Genomic DNA, 20,941 nt, shown 5'->3' on the forward strand with positions numbered 1-20,941 from the left:
GCTTCCCCGCTGATGGACGGCGACCCATCAGCTGGAGCTCAAGGAATCAACCCTTAAAAGCGTCCCAGATTGGGACTGGCATGATCAATAATCCCGGTTGGGAAGACTTTTCTTTTGGTTATAAATAGACCTCGTTTGAATCATCTTCTTGGATATCCTGAGCTTTTGTAGTTCCCTATACCCTGACACGCAAGGTTTGCAGTGATTTTCTTCATTAATAAATCTCTCTTCAGCAATCACCTGGCATTTTAAAAATAAATTTACAGGATGTGGACATCGCTGGGTAGGCCCGCATTTATTGCCCATCCCTCATTGCCCTTGAGAAGTTGGTGGTGAGCTGCCTTCTTGAACCGCTGCTGTCCCTATGGTGTAGGTACAGCACGATGCTGTTAGGGAGGGAGTTCCAGGATTTTGATCCTCATCTACAACCTCCTTCAGCTTTTCAATCCAGTCAGTGCCATTTGGTCCTCCTTGTGTGTCTGAACTCCATTATTCATCGCAAAAAATTCAGGTGTCTCTGCCTGACTTCAGCCAAATTCTCTCTGCCTTGCCAGTTCTCTTCTTCCATATCATTCATCTCTCTACTAACTCCACTCTTACTCTTGAGTATCCATTTCTCCTCTTCTGAGTACATTGGGAACTTTATTAGAGCACATTACAGATGCTGTTTTGACTGTTTAGCAGATTCAAGTGTGCTGCAATCATCCGATGGTCAATGCTCTTCTATGGTGCCAAAAAGTTACCATTGGCTGTTTCATTTTCTCTCTTCCCCCACTCGCCCAGGCATTCCTAATAATATAATAATAATCGTTATTATTGTCACAAATAGGCTTACATTTATATTGCAATGAAGTTACTGTGAAAAGCCCCTAGTTGCCACACTCCAGAATGGTCAGATGAGCGCATACAGTGAAGATAGAGGATAAATCTGACACGTCTGATTTGGGCCGAATTACATTTGTGTTAACTGTTTGTAACTTGTGGATTTCCATGTACTTTCATTTTCTAAGTGGATTGAAGTTCAAAGGGAGCAACCTCTGTGATTTTTCCCCTCCTGAACATTGTGCCCTATAATTGCACTGGCGCGAGATAGTTCAATACAGACAGGACAGAGGCCCATCCTGGCCTCTGTGGTTCACTGATCACTGGGTACATTGCATTGAGCACTAGGAGCAGGGAAAGTATTCAATATGGCTGACAACTAAGGGATTGTTGTTCAGGGTGGACCCTTTCCCACATGATATTGAAAGAGCCATCTCCAGATGAAAAAAACATGAGAGTCACTTCCATCAGAGAGCCCTATAAAATAAAGCCAGATTGGACACCGGTGAGGGAGGCAGCAAAGGGAGAAAATCAGGAGAAGATAGAGAGGCTGGAAAGCAAACAAGTAACTCAGCTGGCGGATGAGCAGAAGGACTTTATGTACTGTAATAACCACAGAGGACAAGCTTCCACTGTGGACTTTGCATCTGCAATATAAATATATAACTGTTGCTTGCATTAAGAAACTGTTATTTTCAGTTTATTTTCAGAGGCCTGTCTGAGCTATGAAATATTTTTTTTTACTGGTTTTGAAGCCTCTGCAAACATTATTTTTCCCATAAATACTTTTTGAAAAATATTGTACAATTTGAACAAAGTTTGAAAATATCACAAAGTGCTTTCATTCAGGTGAATGTTGGCTCACAGCGTGTAACTCCGCTAATTGTATAGAAACATTAGCACAGTAAATGTTCTTAATCCTCAGAAAGCTAAACACATCTATGTATCACAGCTGCTGGGACACTATTCACAATTACAGAAGAGGGGGTCTGTGCAGGAATGTCAAAATAAGATTAGCATTCCGTTACCCTATTAAAAAATATAATGCACAAATGAAAAGCTACAGTTCTTTCACAGTTAAGTCTCTACATCGCATTGATTTTTATTGTGTGTTTTTTTTTTCTAGATGATATCAGGATCTCGGTGAATGATTTCATTATCAAGGCAGTTGCTGTCACACTGAAAGTAAGTGGACTAGAAAGAGGAATGGTACCTTGTAAGAAACTCACTTGACTTCACGAATGGTAATGTCAGTCAGCGACGCACCGTGGCCCTGACTAGAGTAAACTGATGCCCCTAATCCCAGAAACATGAGTTGAGATAATAATCTTCTTCTTGGGCAGTCCCTCAGTGTCGAGGGTGACTTGCTTCCACTCCGGAGAGGTGGGTTCTGCGAGCTAAACCAACATGCTGCCCGTATGCAAATATCCCCACGCAGGCATCTTTCACCCTGCTCTGCCAGGAATGAGGGTTAAGATGCGTCGACTGTACGAGACCTGTTTCAATCCCTGACTGAACCCTCAAACATAACAGGAACAGACAATGCTGGAAAAACAGCAGGTCAGTCAGTATCCATGGAGAGGATAGAGAGGTCGAAGTCCAGGACTTCTACGAAGGGCCTGATTAGAAAGCTGACCCCACTGTTCTTCCCTTTGGCCAGTGCTGGTTTTCTTTTGCCTGAAACAATTAATTGGACAACAAGTAGCCTCTGTAATGGAACCGTAACAAGGAAGCTATCTTTACTCTGCACGTATGCTGATTGTGATCTTATTTCGGGAATCTCTTTAGTCCTTTTCAATCACTGACAGCATTTAAAATTGGCAAGCAAATTGAGTTACGTGGATTTAAAAGGCCAAGTACAAGCTGGAGCTGTGCCCTTAGGAAAGTTGCACTAATGAGCTATTAAAATAATTCATGAGTGACTAAATATTCCGGCTCCCCAAAGTAGGCAGATGGTGGTGTGTAGGTTAGATTTTGCAGAACAGCATGACTTTTCCATTTTTCTTGTAAATATGCCAGTATATAAGATATGCAGTGTTTATTTTAAGCTGAAACCCATTAGATTTAAATGCGGATAAGTAATATAGACAGAGACCCAGTCAAGAAGAATAAAATACTTGCCTAATTTAAAATTAAATCAATAATTGTAGTGTTTATAGGGATCTTAATATTGAACCTCTTTGTGTAACTGCTACCATTCCACAAGGTGGTATTATTAGAATACACTCAAAAAATTCAGTCGGTTGTTATGCAGGGGTTTATTGTAACTATGTCTTGTAAGAGTTGGCTAATGGCATACAATGGAACAGAGAGTAAGAGCTTCTAAAATGGGAATTTGGCAAGCGTGTGAATTCAGTGCAAATTGGGAGTTTTCCAGGTGTTTACTGAAAGGCCCATTTTCTCACTGGCATCAGAGAAGGAGTGGACAACGACCTGGAGCTCGGTTTCTGAGTGAATGTACACACAACCATCATCTGCATATTGAATCTCAATAACTGAGGTTGGAGTGGTTTTGATTTTGGATTGAATGCAGTGTAGGTTAACCAGTTTCCTGTCCGTTCTGTAGATTATCTCCATGCCTGTAGATTATTTTCTGGAGGTGAGGTGCAGTATTGCAGCAAGGAAATGGAGAAGAGGATTGGTGCAATGACACAGCCTTGTTTAACCCCGGTCTTCACTGAAAAAGAGTTTGTGGTGATTCCATTGTGAGGATCACGGCTTGTATATCATCGTAGAGTAGGCAGGGGATAGTTAGTGACAAATTTTTGAGGGAAGCCAAATTTGGGGAGGATGCTCCATAAACCTTTGTAATTGACAGTCAAAAGCTTTTGAAAGGTCGAAGAAAGCCATGTAAAACAGTTGGTGCTGTCGATTGCATCAGTGATTCCGGCTTCTCCCCCCCCCCCCCCCCCCCCCCCCCCCCCCTCACTTCGGCTTTGGAGACTTGGACAATCTACAGCAGGCACCTCAAAGCACTGGCGATGTCTCACCAGTGATGGTACAGCAGTCCAACTACAGCGTCCATTCCCAAGTGAACTTGCCCAGCATCGAGGCTCCAGTCAACACTTGCTCCACTGGCCAGGGCATGTCTGCCTGATTCCTAAAGCAACTGCTCTACTTGAAACTCAGTTGCAGCTGGAGATTCCCAGGAATACAGCAGAAACACTTAGGAATGTCCCAAAACAACTCTGAAAAGATCAAACATAGCCGTCAACTGGCAAAGTTGAGGTGTTGGAGCCACAAAACCTCGAAACGACTCATCTATCAATCCATCCAGCACCACCTGTCCTACATGTGGCAGAGTCTACAGATTGCGCATTGAGCTCATCATTGGACATCTTAGACCTACTGAACCAGATTGAAAGAACCATCCCTCAGGACTGCCCAAGAAGCAAATTGTGATCGTATTGGTTGAAGCAAAAATAAGTTTGTAGAGATTGGCAATGTTGATAAGGAAAGTGCAGAGAGAACGTCAACGTGGCTGGAACTCAAAGATTAAAATAAATTGACTTGTTATATTAGTAGGAGTGTGTTACAATCCTCCAAATCATGAGAAAGAAATGAAGGAAGAAATCTGCTCTGGGATTAGAAAGGTGAACAGGAATAACAAAAAAGATTTTTAAAAAACACTTGTGGATGGGACAAAATAGGAGAAAAGAGAATGGGATTTCTAAATTGTGTACAGGACTCTTTCTTCAAGCAGTCAGGCATAGGCATTATTTGTTGTAGTTATAAGGAATGCAATAGATCCGATAGATGCAGTGAATGATGGTGATCAAAGTATGACGAAGGCTAAGATAATGAGAATCTGTAAATCCTGCACAAAAACTAAAAAACAAATTGTATGAGGGCAGATTTCAGAAGGATGAAGTAAGTTATCTGAGGTCTGATGGAAGGACGAATTGACACACAGGACTATAGAGGAACAGTGGAAGTTTTTAATAAAGTAATTACAAATATGAAGAATAAAAAAGATACAATTTTTTTTAAACTTCTCGTGGTTTTAGCATCTCATGGATAAATATGGTTGGAAACCAATGAATGAATAGCAGGGCCATAATGATGAGGATGAAAAGAAAGTCAAAGAATATCTGACAAAGTAATGGTTGAGTGGGATAAGGAAAACAAAACTTGTGTGCAAAATGCCAATAAACATACCAAAGAACCCATGAAAGAAGAGGATTGTCAGTTTGTAGATGCTGGCAGAAATGTGGTGTAGAGGATGTGAATTCTGAATTGAATGAGAGTGACCTGAACATTTTATAATAACTAAATTATCTGACATGTTCTTTTAGTTATGTCGGAGGAAGGCAAAGCTTCAAATCCCAGAATCCTGAGGGTGTTGAGGGAAGAACTTGCCTCGAATCTAGAAATTATATTTAAAGACACAGAAATGTGTATGCATGTGGGAGGAATGAAAAGTGTCTAATGTAGTACTGAAAGGGAGATGGAGCTAATACAGATAATTAACGGTCAATTAACTTAAATTTTAAAGTCTTTAAACAAAAATGAAATTGTTACACATCTAGATAAAGAGAAGCATAGCTAGAAGTAGCCGACACAGATTTCCAAAGGAACAATTGCACTTCATAACCCTCTTACAATTAATTGAGGATTTGACAAACATGATAATCAGAGGAAATGCAATGGATGTTGTGCACATTGACTTTAAGGAAAGCCTTTTACAAGTTACCACCTGAGATTACTGGAGGAGATTAAGGGCCATGGCATTAGTGGGAGGATCACAAACTGAATTAAAAACTGCACTGAAGGCCAATAAGAAAGAGTAAGGGCACGATTCTCCAGCCTCATTACGCTCTTAGGTAAATATTGGTCCTTCAGAGGATGAGAAGGTAGATTTAATAATCGGAGATGAGGAAATGGCTGAGGAACTGAACAGGTTTTTTTGGGTTGGTCTTCAGAGTGGAAGACACAAATAACATGCCAGTGACTGATGGAAATGAGGCTATGATTCAAGGTGAGGATCTTGAGACGATTGTCATCACTAAGGAGGTAGTGATGGGCAAGCTAATGGGGCTAAAGGTAGACAAGTCTCCTGGCCCTGATGGAATGCATCCCAGGATACTAAAAGAGATGGCTAGGGAAATTGCATATGCACTCGTGATAATTTACCGAAATTCACTAGACTCTGGGGTGGTCCCAGCGGATTGAAAAATGACAGACGTGCCACCACTGTTTAAAAATGGAGGTAGGCAGAAAGCGGGTAATTCTAGGCCAGTTAGTTTAACTTCTGTCATCAAGGAAGAAATAGTGAGGCATCCGGATGGAAATTGTCCCATTGGACAGATGCAGCATGGGTCCATAAAGGGCAGGTCGTGCCTAACTAATTTAGTGGAATTTTTTGAGGACATTACCAGTGGGGTAGATAACGGGGAGCCAATGGATGTGGCATATCTGGATTTCCAGAAAGCTTTTGACAAGGTGCCACACAAAAGGTTGCTGCATAGGATAAGAATACATGGCATTAAGGGTAAAGTAGTAGCATGGATAGAGGATTGGTTAATTAATTGAAAACAAAGAATGGGGATTAATGGGTGTTTCTCTGGTTAGCAATCAGTAGCTAGTGGTGTCCCTCAGGGATGCGTGTTGGGCCCACAATTATTCACAATTTATATAGATAATTTGGAGGTGGAGACCAAGTGCAATGTGTCCAAGTTTGCAGATTACACTAAGATGAGTGGTAAAGCAAAATGTGCAGAGGATACTGGAAGTCTGCAGAGGGATTTGGATAGTTTAAGTCAATGGGCCAAGGTCTGTCAGATGGAATACAATGTTGACAAATCTGAGGTTATCCATTTTGGTCGGGATAATAACAAAAGGGATTATTATCTAAATAATGAAATGAAAATCGCTTATTGTCACAAGTAGGCTTCAAATGAAGTTACTGTGAAAGGCCACTAGTCGCCACATTCGGGCGCCTGTTCGGGGAGGCTGGTACGGGAATTGAACCGTGCTGTTGGCCTATCTTGGTCTGCTTTAAAAGACAGCTCTTTCGCCCTGTGCTGTTAAAACATAGTGCTGTGCAGAGGGACCTGGGTGTCCTCGTGCAGGAGTCGCAAAAAGTTGGTTTACAGGTGCAACAGGTGATTAAGAAGGCGGATAGAGTTTTGTCCTCCGTTGCTAGAGGGATGGAGTTTAAGACTAGGGAGGTTATGCTGCAACTGTATAAGGTCTCAGTGAGGCCACATCTGGAGTATTGTGTTCAGTTTTGGTCTCCTTACCTGAGAAAGGACGTACTGGCACTGGAGGGTGGTGCAGAGGAGATTCACTATGTTAGTCCCAGAGTTGAGGTGGTTGGATTACGAGGAGAGGTTGAGTAGACTGGGATTGTACTCGTTGGAATTTAGAAGGATGCAGGGGATCTTATAGAAACATATAAAATTATGAAGGGAATAGATAGGATATCTATTTCCACTGGCGGGTGAAAGCAGAACTAGAGGACATAGCCTCAAAATAAGCGTAAGTGGATTTACGACTGAGCTCAGGAGGAACTTCTTCACCCAAAGGGTTGTGAATCTATGGAATTCCCTGCCCAGTGAAGCAGTTGACGCTCCTTCATTGAATATTTTCAAGATAAAGATAGATAGTTTTTTGAAGAATAAAGGAATAAAGGGTTATGGTGTTCGGGCGGGAAAGTGGAGCTGAATCCACAAAAGATCAGCCATGATCTCATTGAATGGCGAAGCAGGCTCGAAGGACCAGATGGCCTACTCCTGCTCCTAGTTCTTCTTTTCTTATGTTCTTGCTCGAGCGAATCGAGGCCGGTGAATAGCGTGAGAGGCTAAAAACGAGAACCACGCCAGGCGCCAAACAGCTTGCGATGCAACTAGCCTGCTCCCATAGGCGAAATCGGGATCTTGCCGGAGCATTGTGAGAAACCAATTATCACTACTTAAGCCCCATTTCCATACAAGAGCCACCTCATATCAAAAGACCTCCCATCAGTCAGTGGCCTCCCCGGCAAGTGGTCACGCTGGCGCCGATTAGTACTCCTTTTGAAAAACATAAACCTGGCGAAAGGGCTTCTGTGGGTAGCCGAGGATGTGAGTAGTCACCTTTGCTCACAGGCAAAGAGTCATAGGGTGCTGGACTTGCTACCCCAGTGCTTTGTGGGGGGGTGAAGACCCTCGGGTGGGGGGCGGCCCTCCGCATGGTGGGTTGCCATGGGAGGGTGAGAGGCTGGGGGTGCAGCCCCGCATGGCACTAGTGATCTGCATATCTGTATGTATATAAAGGGTTAATATACAGAAGTGCCAGCTAGGCAACCACTAGATGGCAGCTCTAGAGATGGGTATAAAAGATAAACTCCAGGAGAGTTCCCGCCTCTTGGTATTTGGAGTGACTAGTAACCAGAGGTAGAGAGAGATAGCTCAGAGTGCAGATGTTGTTAATCATAGTTAATATATATTTAATCTTGTTAATTTCATCTCTAGTTGTTGAAGAGAGAACAAACTCTCGTTATCGTTACTCAATAAACAGTGCTTTATTTGAAGACTTTGAGTGTTAATGAACATCCAGTATATGACCATCTTGGCAGATAGCAGATGAGTAACAAGTTATTACGCAACATAATATAACATGGTAACAGGGTTTGACTTCAGGTAAACTAATTAGATTAGGTTAGAAAAAGCGAGAAAAAAGAACAAATTCATACCGACTATTCAACTAGGGAAGCTTCACTGCATTCGGATCCTTCGTAGAAAAATCGATGGACCACGTTCAAGCTTCATATCAACTCAAGACAATAGGGGCAGCAGGGTAGCATGGTGGTTAGCATAAATGCTTCACAGCTCCAGGGTCCCAGGTTCGATTCCCGGCTGGGTCACTGTCTGTGTGGAGTCTGCACGTCCTCCCCCTGTGTGCGTGGGTTTCCTCCGGGTGCTCCGGTTTCCTCCCACAGTCCAAAGATGTGCGGGTTAGGTGGATTGGCCATGCTAAATTGCCCGTAGTGTCCTAATAAAAGTAAGGTTAAGGGGGGGGTTGTTGGGTTACGGGTATAGGGTGGATACGTGGGTTGAGTAGGGTGATCATGGCTCGGCACAACATTGAGGGCCGAAGGGCCTGTTCTGTGCTGTACTGTTCTATGTAACCGGTAATCTTAATTCGAATTGGAAACTGTTCAATCAGCAGTTTCAGATTTATCTAGAGGCACATGATTTAACCATCGCTACTGAGGCTAGGAAGATTGCACTGCTTTTATTCATGGCAGGACAGTGGGCAATAGAAATTTATAACTTGTTCATCTACTCTGAAGAGGAGGAGAAAAGCAAATTCGATATAATCATTAACAAATTTGATGACCATTGCAAAATTAAGACGAATTAAATCTTTGAGAGACTCAGATTCAACAAATAGAACATAGAAGAACATAGAACAGTACAGCACAGAACAGGCCCTTCGGCCCTCGATGTTGTGCCGAGCAATGATCACCCTACTTAAACCCACGTAACCCGTATACCCGTAATCCAACAATCCCCCCCATTAACCTTACACTACGGGCAATTTAGCATGGCCAATCCACCTAACCCGCACATCTTTGGACTGTGGGAGGAAACCGGAGCACCCGGAGGAAACCCACGCACAAACGGGGAGGACGTGCAGACTCCACACAGACAGTGACCCAGCCGGGAATCGAACCTGGGACCCTGGAGCTGTGAAGCATTGATGCTAACCACCATGCTACCGTGAGGCCCCAAATGTTTGCAAAAACATGGGGAATCATTCACCAGCTTTCTCACCGATTTCAAATTACTAGCACAAACTTGTAACTATGCAGCTTTATATGATTCGCTGGTCCATGATCAAATTTGTGTATGGCATAAGTGATGAGATTCGAAGAGAAGCATTGTTAAGACAGCAAGATTTAACACTGAAAATCGCAATTAAAAAATGTTCAGCTCATGGACAGAGTAAAAACTAGTATATTGAATTTTATCACCTTGAGGAAGGCGCGAAAGTCAACCACGAGGTCGAGAGTGTTAAAATGGTGTCGCAGGCAGTAAAGAAGCATGTTTTGGACGGCAACTATCTTGCATGTGCACATTCCAATCTGGGTCATGCACTCTTCGCCAACAAATGTGAGGCTGAAGAAAAGAAGTCTGCGCATGAGCAATGTGTATCGTGCGTCAGAGAAACAACGTCATGATGTGTTAGCGATGTGGCAACGCCCACTTGAAAAGAAAATGCCTGGCTCAAGGCAAACAATGTTTAAAGTGTGGAAAACTCAATCACTATGCTTCGCAATGCAGATCAACAGCACAATTTCAAACTCCGAAACCAAAACAAAGGAACTTCAATGTTCGAAGTGTGGATTAATCGGAGAAGAAAACCGAAGAGAATTATTCATCAGATGAGGACAATTTCTCATTAGAAAACACATCTCATGAGCGGTTGAATAAACTTGGTTTGTTCTCACTGGAACAACGGAGGTTGAGGGGCGACCTGATAGAGGTCTACAAAATTATGAGGGGCATAGACAGAGTGGATAGTCAGAGGCTTTTCCCCAGGGTAGAGGGGTAAATTACTAGGGGGCATAGGTTTAAAGTGCTGGGGCAAGGTTTAGAAGAGATGTATGAGGCAAGTTTTTTACACAGAGGGTAGTGGGTGCCTGGAACTCGCTGCCGGAGGAGGTGGTGGAAGCAGGGACGATAGCCACATTTAAGGGGCATCTTGACAAATACATGAATAGGATGGGAATAGAGGGATACGGACCCAGGAACTGTAGAAGATTGTAGTTTAGACGGGCAGCATGGTCGGCACGGGCTTGGAGGGCCGTAGGGCCTGTTCCTGTGCTGTATTTTTCTTTGTTCTTTGTTCTATCTAATTGAGTGGCCCAGGACCCTAGGGTTCACCTTGGAACGGAGAGGAATAATTGAAAAAAGTGAGGAACCTAAAGCTACGAGCACTCCTCAACCAGTAAACATAATCAACTCCAGCAGTGAATGGAAATCAATTGTGCAAGTTAACAATTTTCCAATATTGTTCAAGCTTGACACGGGCGTTTCAGCCAATCTACTGACAAGCAAAGATCTCAATATGATTCCTGGAGAACATGAGATGCTACCTGCTGCATGTAGGCTGAAGGACTACAATGGTAATTAGATTACTTTATTGGGATCGTGCCATCTGAAAGTCACAAAGAAGAAAATAAAGAAGACACTGTGATTTGAGATCATGGAAAACAAAAAAAATCATCATTGTTAGGCGCTCAGGCTTGCAAAGACTTGCAGCTTGTTCAAAGAATCTATATGACTACTCAGGACACATATGCATGGAAGATGAAATCCAGTTTATCCTTCAACAGTACCCTGATGTATTTAAAAGTATGGGCACTTTACCTTACCAGTACAAGATCTTATTAAAAAAAGATGCAAAACCTGTAATTCATCCATATAGGAGGGTTCCAGCTCCTTTAAGAGAGAGGTTGAAAGTAGAACTTGACCAACTTGTTATGGGCCAAGGTTAGAGAACCCCAAAGTGTATCATGGAGTTCACTTGACCCACAACTTTTACTAGATTGTGGTATGGGGAGCACACAGCCCACTCTGCAGGTGTGGTACAGCAGAAATGGAAAAGTATTTTTAAAGCAAAACAATGTTTATTCTATGAATTCAAGTTTACCTTTTTAAAACATACAGTGAACATCTTAGCAACCATTAATTCAAATACGACCCCCAAAGAATACAACACTAAGTAATTCTTACTTTCCTTTTAACATCCATAAGACTTGAAACAAAACATTTCAACAGAAGCTCATCAGGTTAAAATCACTACTCAGAGCAGTTATTAGTTTCAAATCACCAGGATTGATTTACAATCTTTAGGTTACAGAGAGAGACTCTAATACACCTTATGGCTGTGACTGCAGCTATCCAGCTCTGAAAACGAAACTAAAACACACCCTGCAGCAAACAGCCTAAAACGAAAGTAAAAAGCTGACAGACAGTCCATCTCCACCCACTCGCTGACATCACTGCAATAATAAACACCCATTTCTTAAAGGAACTCTCACTACAGATACTTATATGCACACCCATTTATAAACATCCATTTCTTTAAGGTACACGACAAACTACAATCACAAGGAACCATCTCTTGAGTCACTGGGTCAGCTCTCTATATGTGTTAAAAAACCATATGGAGATCTTCGAATCTGCATAGATCAGAAGGAATTAAACAAAAATATTCATAGGGAATACTATCCCATCCCTAAGCGTGAAGAAATCACGTGAGATAGCGAATGGTCATAACTTCGCAAAACTCACGCTTCGCAGGGATACTGGCAGCTGCAGCTTGACGACTCGAGCAGATTATTGTGCACTTTCGATACTCCATTTGGACACTTCTGCTTTAAACGCATGCCTTTTGGAATAATATCTGCTTCAGAGATCTTCCATAGGATAATGGAGCAGATGACTGAGGGTATCGATGGTTTAAGGGTGTGCATGTCGATGGTATAATCATTTGGTCCACGACCGAATAAGAACACATTTGGCTTTTAAAGCAGGTTTTTCAACTAATCCATACGTTTGGATTGAGATTAAACCAGACAAAGTGCACATTTGCACAATCATCATTAAACTTCTTGGGAGATACCATATCCTCTCAAGGTGTCAGACTTGATAACACAAAAATCTCTGCAATCCCAAATATGAAAACGCCAGAAGATAAGAAAACTGTTCTAAGATTTCTTGGTTTTGTAAATTTCTTGGGCAAGTTTATCTCAGACCTGTCATCGAGAACGTCTACATTACAAAATCTGATCAGAAAATCCACCACTTTTAAATGGACACAAAATCATCAAAATGAATGGGTGGATCTTCAACAACAACGAATGACCACACCGATACTTGCTTTCTTCGCCCCGAAAAGAGCAACCAAGATATCCACTGATGCAAGCCAGGATGGACTAGGCACAGTTTCTTTTACAGCAGAATGATCAATCTGTTTGGGTTCCTGTTGCATATGCTTCAAGGGCTATGACTGCAACAGAGTGCTTATATGCACAGATAGAAAAGGAATGTCTCAGACTACTCGCAGGAATACATAAACTCCATGATTATGTGTACGGGCTTCCAACCTTTATACTGGAAACGGATCACATCATTGAGAAGAATTTAAATGACACAACTCCTCATCTACAGGTATCATGACGAAGTTGCGAAGGTATGGCTTTAACTTGATATACATGCCTGGAAAAGATCTCATCATTGCTGATATGTTATCCAGATCTATTGCTACAGAGAGCACACCAATAGAATTTATCAGGACATTGCTGCTCAAACTCAGTTAAGTACGGAGAATCTTCCAGCATCTGATGAGAAGCTACAGCTTATCAAGCAAGGAACAAAGAAAGTTGCAACTTTGCTAAGGGTGATGCACCATCTCCAGCATAGTTGCCCAAAGAGGCGATGTCCACAGTATCACAATATTTAAACCACAGTAGTTAATGGACTATTGTTCAGAAATGATCAAATTGTGATTCCGCCAAGTCCACGTTCTGAAATGCTGCACAAAATTCACGAGGGACATCTCGGAATCGAAAAATATAAAAGAAGAGCACGACAGGCAGTTTACTGGCCTGGCATCAACAAAGCTATCACTGACATGGTCATAACATGTGAAACCTGTCAGAAGCACCAACCTGCACAGTGTAAAGAAACACTTCAACAACATGATGATAATCACATCACCATGGATAAAAGTAGGGATCAACTTTTTCCATGCAACTGGTTGTGACTACGTTCTCATCATGGACTACTATTCAAACTATCCAGAGGTTATGCAACTTCCTGATCTTAATTCCTCATCGGTCATAAAGGCATGGAAGGAAACACTTTCGCAACATGGGATTCCCCAAACGGTAATGTCCGATAATGGTCCTTGTTTTCAAACAACTGCAATTTTCGACATATGGCATCTAGTCCGCACTACCGCCAATCCAACGGGAAGATTGAAAAAGGAATTAACATCATTAAACAACTTATCAGTAAAGCGAAAGATTCACAATCTGACAAACATTTGGCTTTGTTATCGTACCGAGCAGCTCCATTAAGTTCAGGACTATCACCAGCTCAAATGCTTTCTAACAGAGACATCAGAACAACTTTACCAGCAGTACAATTTCAAGATCCTGATCATATACCAGTTCTCATAAAAAATCACTGAACAACATTCTAAACAGAGGCCATACTATGATCAGCACACTATCAAACTAGACCCACTGACAAAAGATGACACTGTCAGACTAAAGAATCCAGAGAGAGGATGGTCTGCTCCAGCCACTGTACTTAGGCAAGCAGCACCGCGCTCCTACATCGTCAAATCTGCTGATAGAGCAATTTTTCGACCCAGCCGACGGGATTTACTGAAGATTTAACTTCAACCACAGCTTTTTCCTACTATTAAGTTTTAATGAGTCACTGTTTCGACAAAATCTGCTTAACAGCAAGAAGACAGATGCCATTCACAAAGACATAAAGATTTCAAACTCACAACAGTTGAGAAGATCTAACAGAAGAAGAACAAAACCTAACCGACTCAATTTGTAAAGATTGGACTAATAAATGATACTTATGTATAGTCATCACTATCGTCATGTTTGTACAGATATACATATCATTATTTATCTTAATTTGTTGTACAATTTTCTTTACAAGTATAGAAAATGTGTAAAAAGAAAGGGGGATGTAGTGATCTGCATATCTGTATGTATATAAAGGGTTAATATACAGAAGTAACTGCTAGATAGCCACTAGATGGCAGCACTGGAGATGGGTATATAAGATTAACTCAAGAGTTCCCGCCTCTTGGTTAATATATGTTTAATTTTGTTAATTTAATCTCTAATTTAGTTGTTGAAGAGAGAACAAACTCACAGTTCAATTGTTATCGTTACTCAATAAACAGAATTTGCTTTATTTGAAGACTTTGAGTGTTAATGAACATCGAGTATAGGACCATCTTGGAAAGAAGCAAATGAGTAATAAGATAATACACAACGTGATACAACAGGCACTACCCTGCCAATCCCTAGATCATGTGTACCTGTTCCTGGGGCAACCCTTGCCCCTGCCTGTCTGCCCCACCGACCACCCATGACTACCACCAACTGCGTAGGCCTCTGACCATACGGTTGAAGGCTATCAGCAATAAAGAATTGGCAGTTGTGGTTAGGTGAGCACTTCACACAATCCAGTAGGTGGGCGGGCCATGTAGCATGTGGGAGTCATTGCCTAGCATCCCAATCACACTTTGATGCACGGACACTGTGGTTGAACATTGAGGGAGGGAACACCACACACGCAGCACCCAACATCCAGGGGATGGAACACAGCTCTGGGAACATGTCTACGGCCGGAGGGTGGGTGGGTGTCACGGGGAGGGGGCGATGCCTGCTGAGATGGGCCAGGGGTTCAGAGATCAGCACGCATTGTGGAAGAAAATTATACTAGTTGTGCACAAAGGTATACATTGTGTTTTACAATTCCTCACTCATCTCCCCTCCCCCCCCCCCCTCCCAATCCCCATCCTGGTGCCCTCAGTGATCCTCGATGTGCTTTGCTGTCCTAGCTCTACCACTACGTCTAGGTGTGTCCCCAGGCTGCCAGCCTGAAGTGGAGGCAGCCAGCTGCTTGCCTCGCCCCGTGGCCTTTGATGCCCCTAGAGGGTGTCCTCTGGGACTGAAGGGTCTCAGCTCACTTGTCAGGGGCACAAGAATAGCTATGCCGCCCTGTCCCATGTGCTGGCTGTGATTTGCGACCTCATTTGAGAGGTGGAACTCAGGGGAACTGGTGGCCACCCTCGCCACTCATTACAATGGTTCCGAGTTGGCACCTGGTGCCCCCTCCTTCTGCTTAGTGCCCCATGGCCCTGGGATTCACCTTGGAAAGGCAGGGCAGCTGGTTCGAGCCCTGACTGCCGCTGCATCAATTGGCTGTGCCAGCCCTTGTGGTTCCCCATGATCTGCACCATCGTATTAATGCTCTGCAGCGCCTCAGCAATACCCACCTGAGACCTGGACAAGCTCCACAGAGCCTGGCCCATTCGCATCTGAGAGCAGTACATGTCCCACAGAGCCTCATCAAAGTCAGCCTGGTACAGGGTGACATCCCCCAGCGAGATAACATTCCCCAGCGAGGGCAGCACGGTAGCATGGTGGTTAGCATAAATGCTTCACAGCTCCCGGGTCCCAGGTTCAATTCCCGGCTGGGTCACTGTCTGTGCGGAGTCTGCACGTCCGCCCCGTGTGTGCGTGGGTTTCCTCCAGGTGCTCCGGTTTCCTCCCACAGTCCAAAGATGTGCGGGTTAGGTGGATTGGCCATGCTAAATTGCCCGTAGTGTCCTAAAAAGTAAGGTTAAGGGGGGGGGGGGTTGTTGGGTTACGGGTATAGGGTGGATACGTGGGTTTGAGTAGGGTGATCATGGCTCGGTACAACATCGAGGGCTGAAGGGCCTGTTCTGTGCTGTACTGTTCTATGTTCTATGAGACGGACATTCTGCCTAGACCCTCAGCCATGGCCGTCAACGATTGCGCAACGTCTTGGATACCTTCACTAATGGTGACGACGTTGTGCACGAAGCTCTCCACTGCGGTCGTCACCCTAGCAATGTTGGCCTCAGTGCTACACATTGCCGGCGACATTTCCTGAACCCGTAGCCTCTGGGACTCCTCCACTCAACTATGGATCTGCTCGAGTGACACTGACATCTCCTTCAGAATGTCACAGCCGTACCCTAACGTCTCGAACAGCTCCGGGATGACCTCTCCCAGAAGCTCAGCATCAGGTTGGGACCCAGCTGTTCCCTGGAATCCAGCAGACATCTGACTGCTGTCTCACCTGGGGGTTCCTGCTTCCACCTGATGTACATCAGCAGCAATGTGCCCCAGAAGCCTGCCAATTAACATTTCCCACCGAGGTGCGTGTATCTGTGCTGGTGAAGGGGGGGGATGACAGCTGTGATGCGGCTAGTTTTGTGGCATCCTCGGAGCTCATGGGAGACTGGACAGGGTGCCGCCCATGATGGGCTGGGCCATCGGCTGGAGGACCTACGGGAAAATGGATATGTGGTCAGTGGGAGGGATGGGTCAGTCAGTAAGGCAATAACAACTCACGTTTGACAGGTCCACCAGGTGGGGCCCAGTGGTTACTCACCTCTGCGGCGTCTGCCAGTCTCCGAGTTAGTGTCCACCCTGTCCTTGGCCACACCGGTCACCTCCAGGGCACACTCCTCAAAGGTGGCGAGGGTCCTGATGTCTGGCACCTCACCGCCAGTCTGGGCTCTCTCCCCGCGATTGTGGTAGAGCTTTTCCTGAGGAGACATGCAAGGGGGACCGTTAGTCACACGTGTGATTCACAGTAGTGGGGGGAGGGGTGTGAAGGAAGGGTGGAGGGAGTTGAAAGGGGGAGGGGGTGGAGGAAGAGTTGGGGGTTAAAGGGGGAGGGGATAGACAAAGGATTGGGGGATGAAGGGGAAGGGTGGTGAATATTCCCATGGGGGCAGAAAGGTCTCGGGCTGGGGGCAGAGGGGTGTTGGCGTCGACTCACTCGTGCTGCCCGGTGAAAGTCGTTGACCACCATTCTGCACTGGAGGCCAGTCATCCTGGTCACACTCCACAATCTCAGTGCCGCTGCCACCTCGTCCTACGCGGCACTGGCTGCCCTATGACTGACCCTCCTATGACTGTTCCCTTAGGGGAACAGGACATCCCTCCACAGCCTCTCGCAGCCTCCCCAGGTCAGCATCCCCAAATCTTGGGGCTGGTTTCCTCTGCGCCATTGTTGGGAGCTGGCTGTGGTTGACCGAGCAAGTGCAACTTAAGTGCTGCTCTAGCTTATTAGCTGGGACCTGGTGAATGTGGTGCCAGCGAATCAACTGGCGAGTTATCATTTGCGATGAGAAGTCCTTGAAGCCTTGTTAAGTGGACCAATTAACATCGAATTTTGATGCCGTTCACGCTGGGCTGAGCACCGGGCACCACGGGATAATTCCCGCTTGCTACGATACTTAGAAATCTTTCCAGAGAATGGAGCCTGAAGAGTTGCGAGCAGTTTTTCAGAATAGTTGGATGTGGGTAGTGATGCCCCACAGGGCTCATCACTCAGGAATGATCTCAAAATTTGCAGGAGAAGTAGTTAATTCTTCGAATTCTAAACATATATTTTTAAGATTGGGAATGGGCTAAAGCGGTAGAGAAAGTGGCAGTAATGTGATTTTTTAAAAATTTAATGCAAAATACAGTGAAGTGCAAATGTGGAATAGAATTGGACCGAGTGCTATGGAAGAGTAGAGGGATTGGGATTATAGACTCACAGGACATTTGCTAAAACAGTTTTAGAAAAATACTACTAGAATTCCAGATTTCATCACAATAGGTGTAGATATAAAGACCAAAAGCATATTTAAACCTGAGTAAAACATTAGTTCTAGTACAGTGTGAAGCACTAGTTTTTGGGGTGATGTGACAGACATTGTGTAATATTCTTGAATGTGGAAGGGGATAGATAGAAGCAGCCTGTTGGCAGAGGTTAAGGGTCAAGAATAATATCATAGATACAAAATTAGCCATGAAAGATACGGAACCTAATTCCACAGCCACTGAATCTACAGTCAGCATTAACATTTGATGGTAAATTGACTCCCGGTATATCACACACATTTTGTTTTGCCTGCCCCAGTTCTTGCTCTAAAGCTGTCCCTTTTTTTCTTCCACCATAATCCGCCAACTCCCTCCCACCCCACCCTGTGTACCCTCCCCCACTAACAACCACCCAACCCCCTCCCTTTTCTCTCGCTAAAAATCTTTTTGAAGCAAATGCCAGATGTGAACTGCACTTGGAGCAGTGAGGGCCCTCATCAGCTCAACTCCATCGACATTGCAGTGGCAGTTGCTACGGAACGAGGCCTGATGACACCAATCGTGCGCGATGCTGCTGCCAAAGGGATAGAGGAAATTTCCATCATGGTTAAGGTAGGATAAGAGGGTCTGAATGCAAAGTGAACACAGTGACACAAATCAAAGCACTTTATTTAATCCTATAACCGCCATAAATGTTAACATGTTGATCTAAAGTCTGTCTTCTGGATGGAATTAATACATCCTTTTAATATTTCTGTTCAAATCACAGTGATAGATCATCCAGTGTTTTGCGAATTACAATGCAATTTATAAGAATTTTAACAAACTAAGAAAATAGATTGATAGAAATTCAGCAGCATGGTTGTTGCTTTTTTCTACATTTACTGTTTAAAAACAGACTTTTGGTACAGTAATGGATGTCTGATACCAAAGCTGTTAGTTATGAGCCCTGATGCCTAAAGCCTTGCAGGATTCTGCAGAGGGATTGGACACGTTCTTCCAGTCCCGCAGCTGTCAATTGGGTTTCCCATTGTTCGCACCCGTTAATCCCGCCATTGACTTGCCAGAAAATCGCGCCGGCGGGATCGGCCGGATAATCCTTCCCAATGAATGGCAGGACTTGCATTCACACCTGTGATGCCTATTACACTAAGGACACCTTTACACGATAACAGTAGTATCAGTGCAAAGTGGAAATTTAACTCAAGTCCAAAATCGAACATGGTCTGGCACCAGAATACATTTGGGACCTGCTTCAGTTCTTGACACGTCATTTTTATTACCTGGGTTTAGCATCACTGTACATGAATGCTAAATCTGTTGTGCGAATGAACCCTTATGATATCTCTATATACCTAGGCTGGTGTGGACCTCTGTTGAGTGGACCCTTCCCCATGGTAACCAGTGAGATTCCAAAATTGGCATTGTATATGAAGTTCATCTCTAGGCAACCTGTTCAACTGCAGAATGGCCAGGAAATAAAAAGAAATTAACAAAATGTGACGGTATGGTAAAAACTGTGAGACAAAGAGATCTGATTGATTTTTATTTAATGAGTAAGAATAGGTAATGTAACAAGAATAGTATCAAATAATTCTGCCTGAGGATAAGTTTATTTTTTTGTTTGAGTTTTTTTAGAAAGATGCAATTTAAACTCATCAAAAGGAGACATGTTAATCCTGGAAGTTGGAGTATATTTTCATTTTACATATAACCTTGATAAAGCATCAACAATCCTGCCTGAGTCAGACTTGCACTGCAGAGCAGCTCTCCTTGATCCACCGAGGTGACACTTCCCACCTGCCACACCATCCATCCTGCAGTGTCCGAGTAAGATTACCAATCTACTTCCAAATAACGACAAATTTGTACTGGAAATTCTCCAGCCATCGGGTACAACTTCCATACTGAAGAATGTTTGTAAGATTGTGGTCAGACTCTCCGCTATTTCCTTCCTGATTTCCCTCAATGTTCTAGGATGTGTGCTCTCAAGCCTTGCTGCCTTTTGCACTTCGCACTAACTCCAGTTTGTTCTCCATTGGCTTTCCTACACTTTTTTATTTATTTTTTGTGCATTTATACATTCCTTGACCAGTTTAATATGCCAATTTTTTTTACGGCTTTTCTAAACTTGTTTCTGTTTCTCTTCATTTAATTTATTCAGCTTTGACTCTTTTTGTAACGTTGGGCTTCATTTCTTGTATGCCTCTTAAGTCGCAGTCTGATTTTGATTTTCCTTTACCTAATGATCTGATTTCTATTACTTGTATCCTTTCTTCCCTACTAATTGTTCAATTCAGTTTGTTTTGGCTTCTTCCCCTTATAATCTCATGCCTTTACCCTGACTGTTGCCGAGTCAAATACCTTTTTAACTGACTGTTCCCTCGCCAAATACCTTTATCATTGACTGTTCCCTCGCCAGATTTCTTTATTGCTGATTTCCTCTCCCAATTAACTTTGATATCAAACGTACCAATGTTGTGGTTACCATTTCCCAAATATTTCCCCACCCTTATATTACACACTACTATCTCAAACGTCTCTATGTCTGTTTAGTAGTTTTACTCATTTTAGGTATCCTCCTTTTGATATGTTTTCTGTTTTATCTTACTGGGCCTTATATTCCAAGTTTTGCTTCCATTAATCCCCCACATTAGTATAAAACCTCACATGTTTCTGCACCAGTTACTCTCCCTGTATTGGGTCTCATCCTTGTTACAGGTGAAAGTCTTCTGTGAT

The 20,941-nt window shown here is 43.6% G+C and overlaps 1 protein-coding gene across 1 annotated transcript in view; it reads left to right on the top strand.

The window, feature by feature from the left end:
- pdhx (pyruvate dehydrogenase complex component X) overlaps nt 1-20,941 on the top strand; it is a 353,795-nt gene that overhangs the window by 246,008 nt on the left and 86,846 nt on the right. Inside the window, exons 8-9 of the mRNA XM_038807389.1 lie at nt 1,949-2,007; nt 18,656-18,814. Coding sequence (XP_038663317.1) covers nt 1,949-2,007; nt 18,656-18,814 — 218 coding nt within the window. The remainder of the gene's footprint in view (nt 1-1,948; nt 2,008-18,655; nt 18,815-20,941) is intronic.

The sequence above is a fragment of the Scyliorhinus canicula genome, chromosome 9 (genome assembly GCF_902713615.1).
Source record: "Scyliorhinus canicula chromosome 9, sScyCan1.1, whole genome shotgun sequence".
Classification (NCBI taxonomy): Eukaryota; Metazoa; Chordata; class Chondrichthyes; order Carcharhiniformes; family Scyliorhinidae; genus Scyliorhinus; species Scyliorhinus canicula.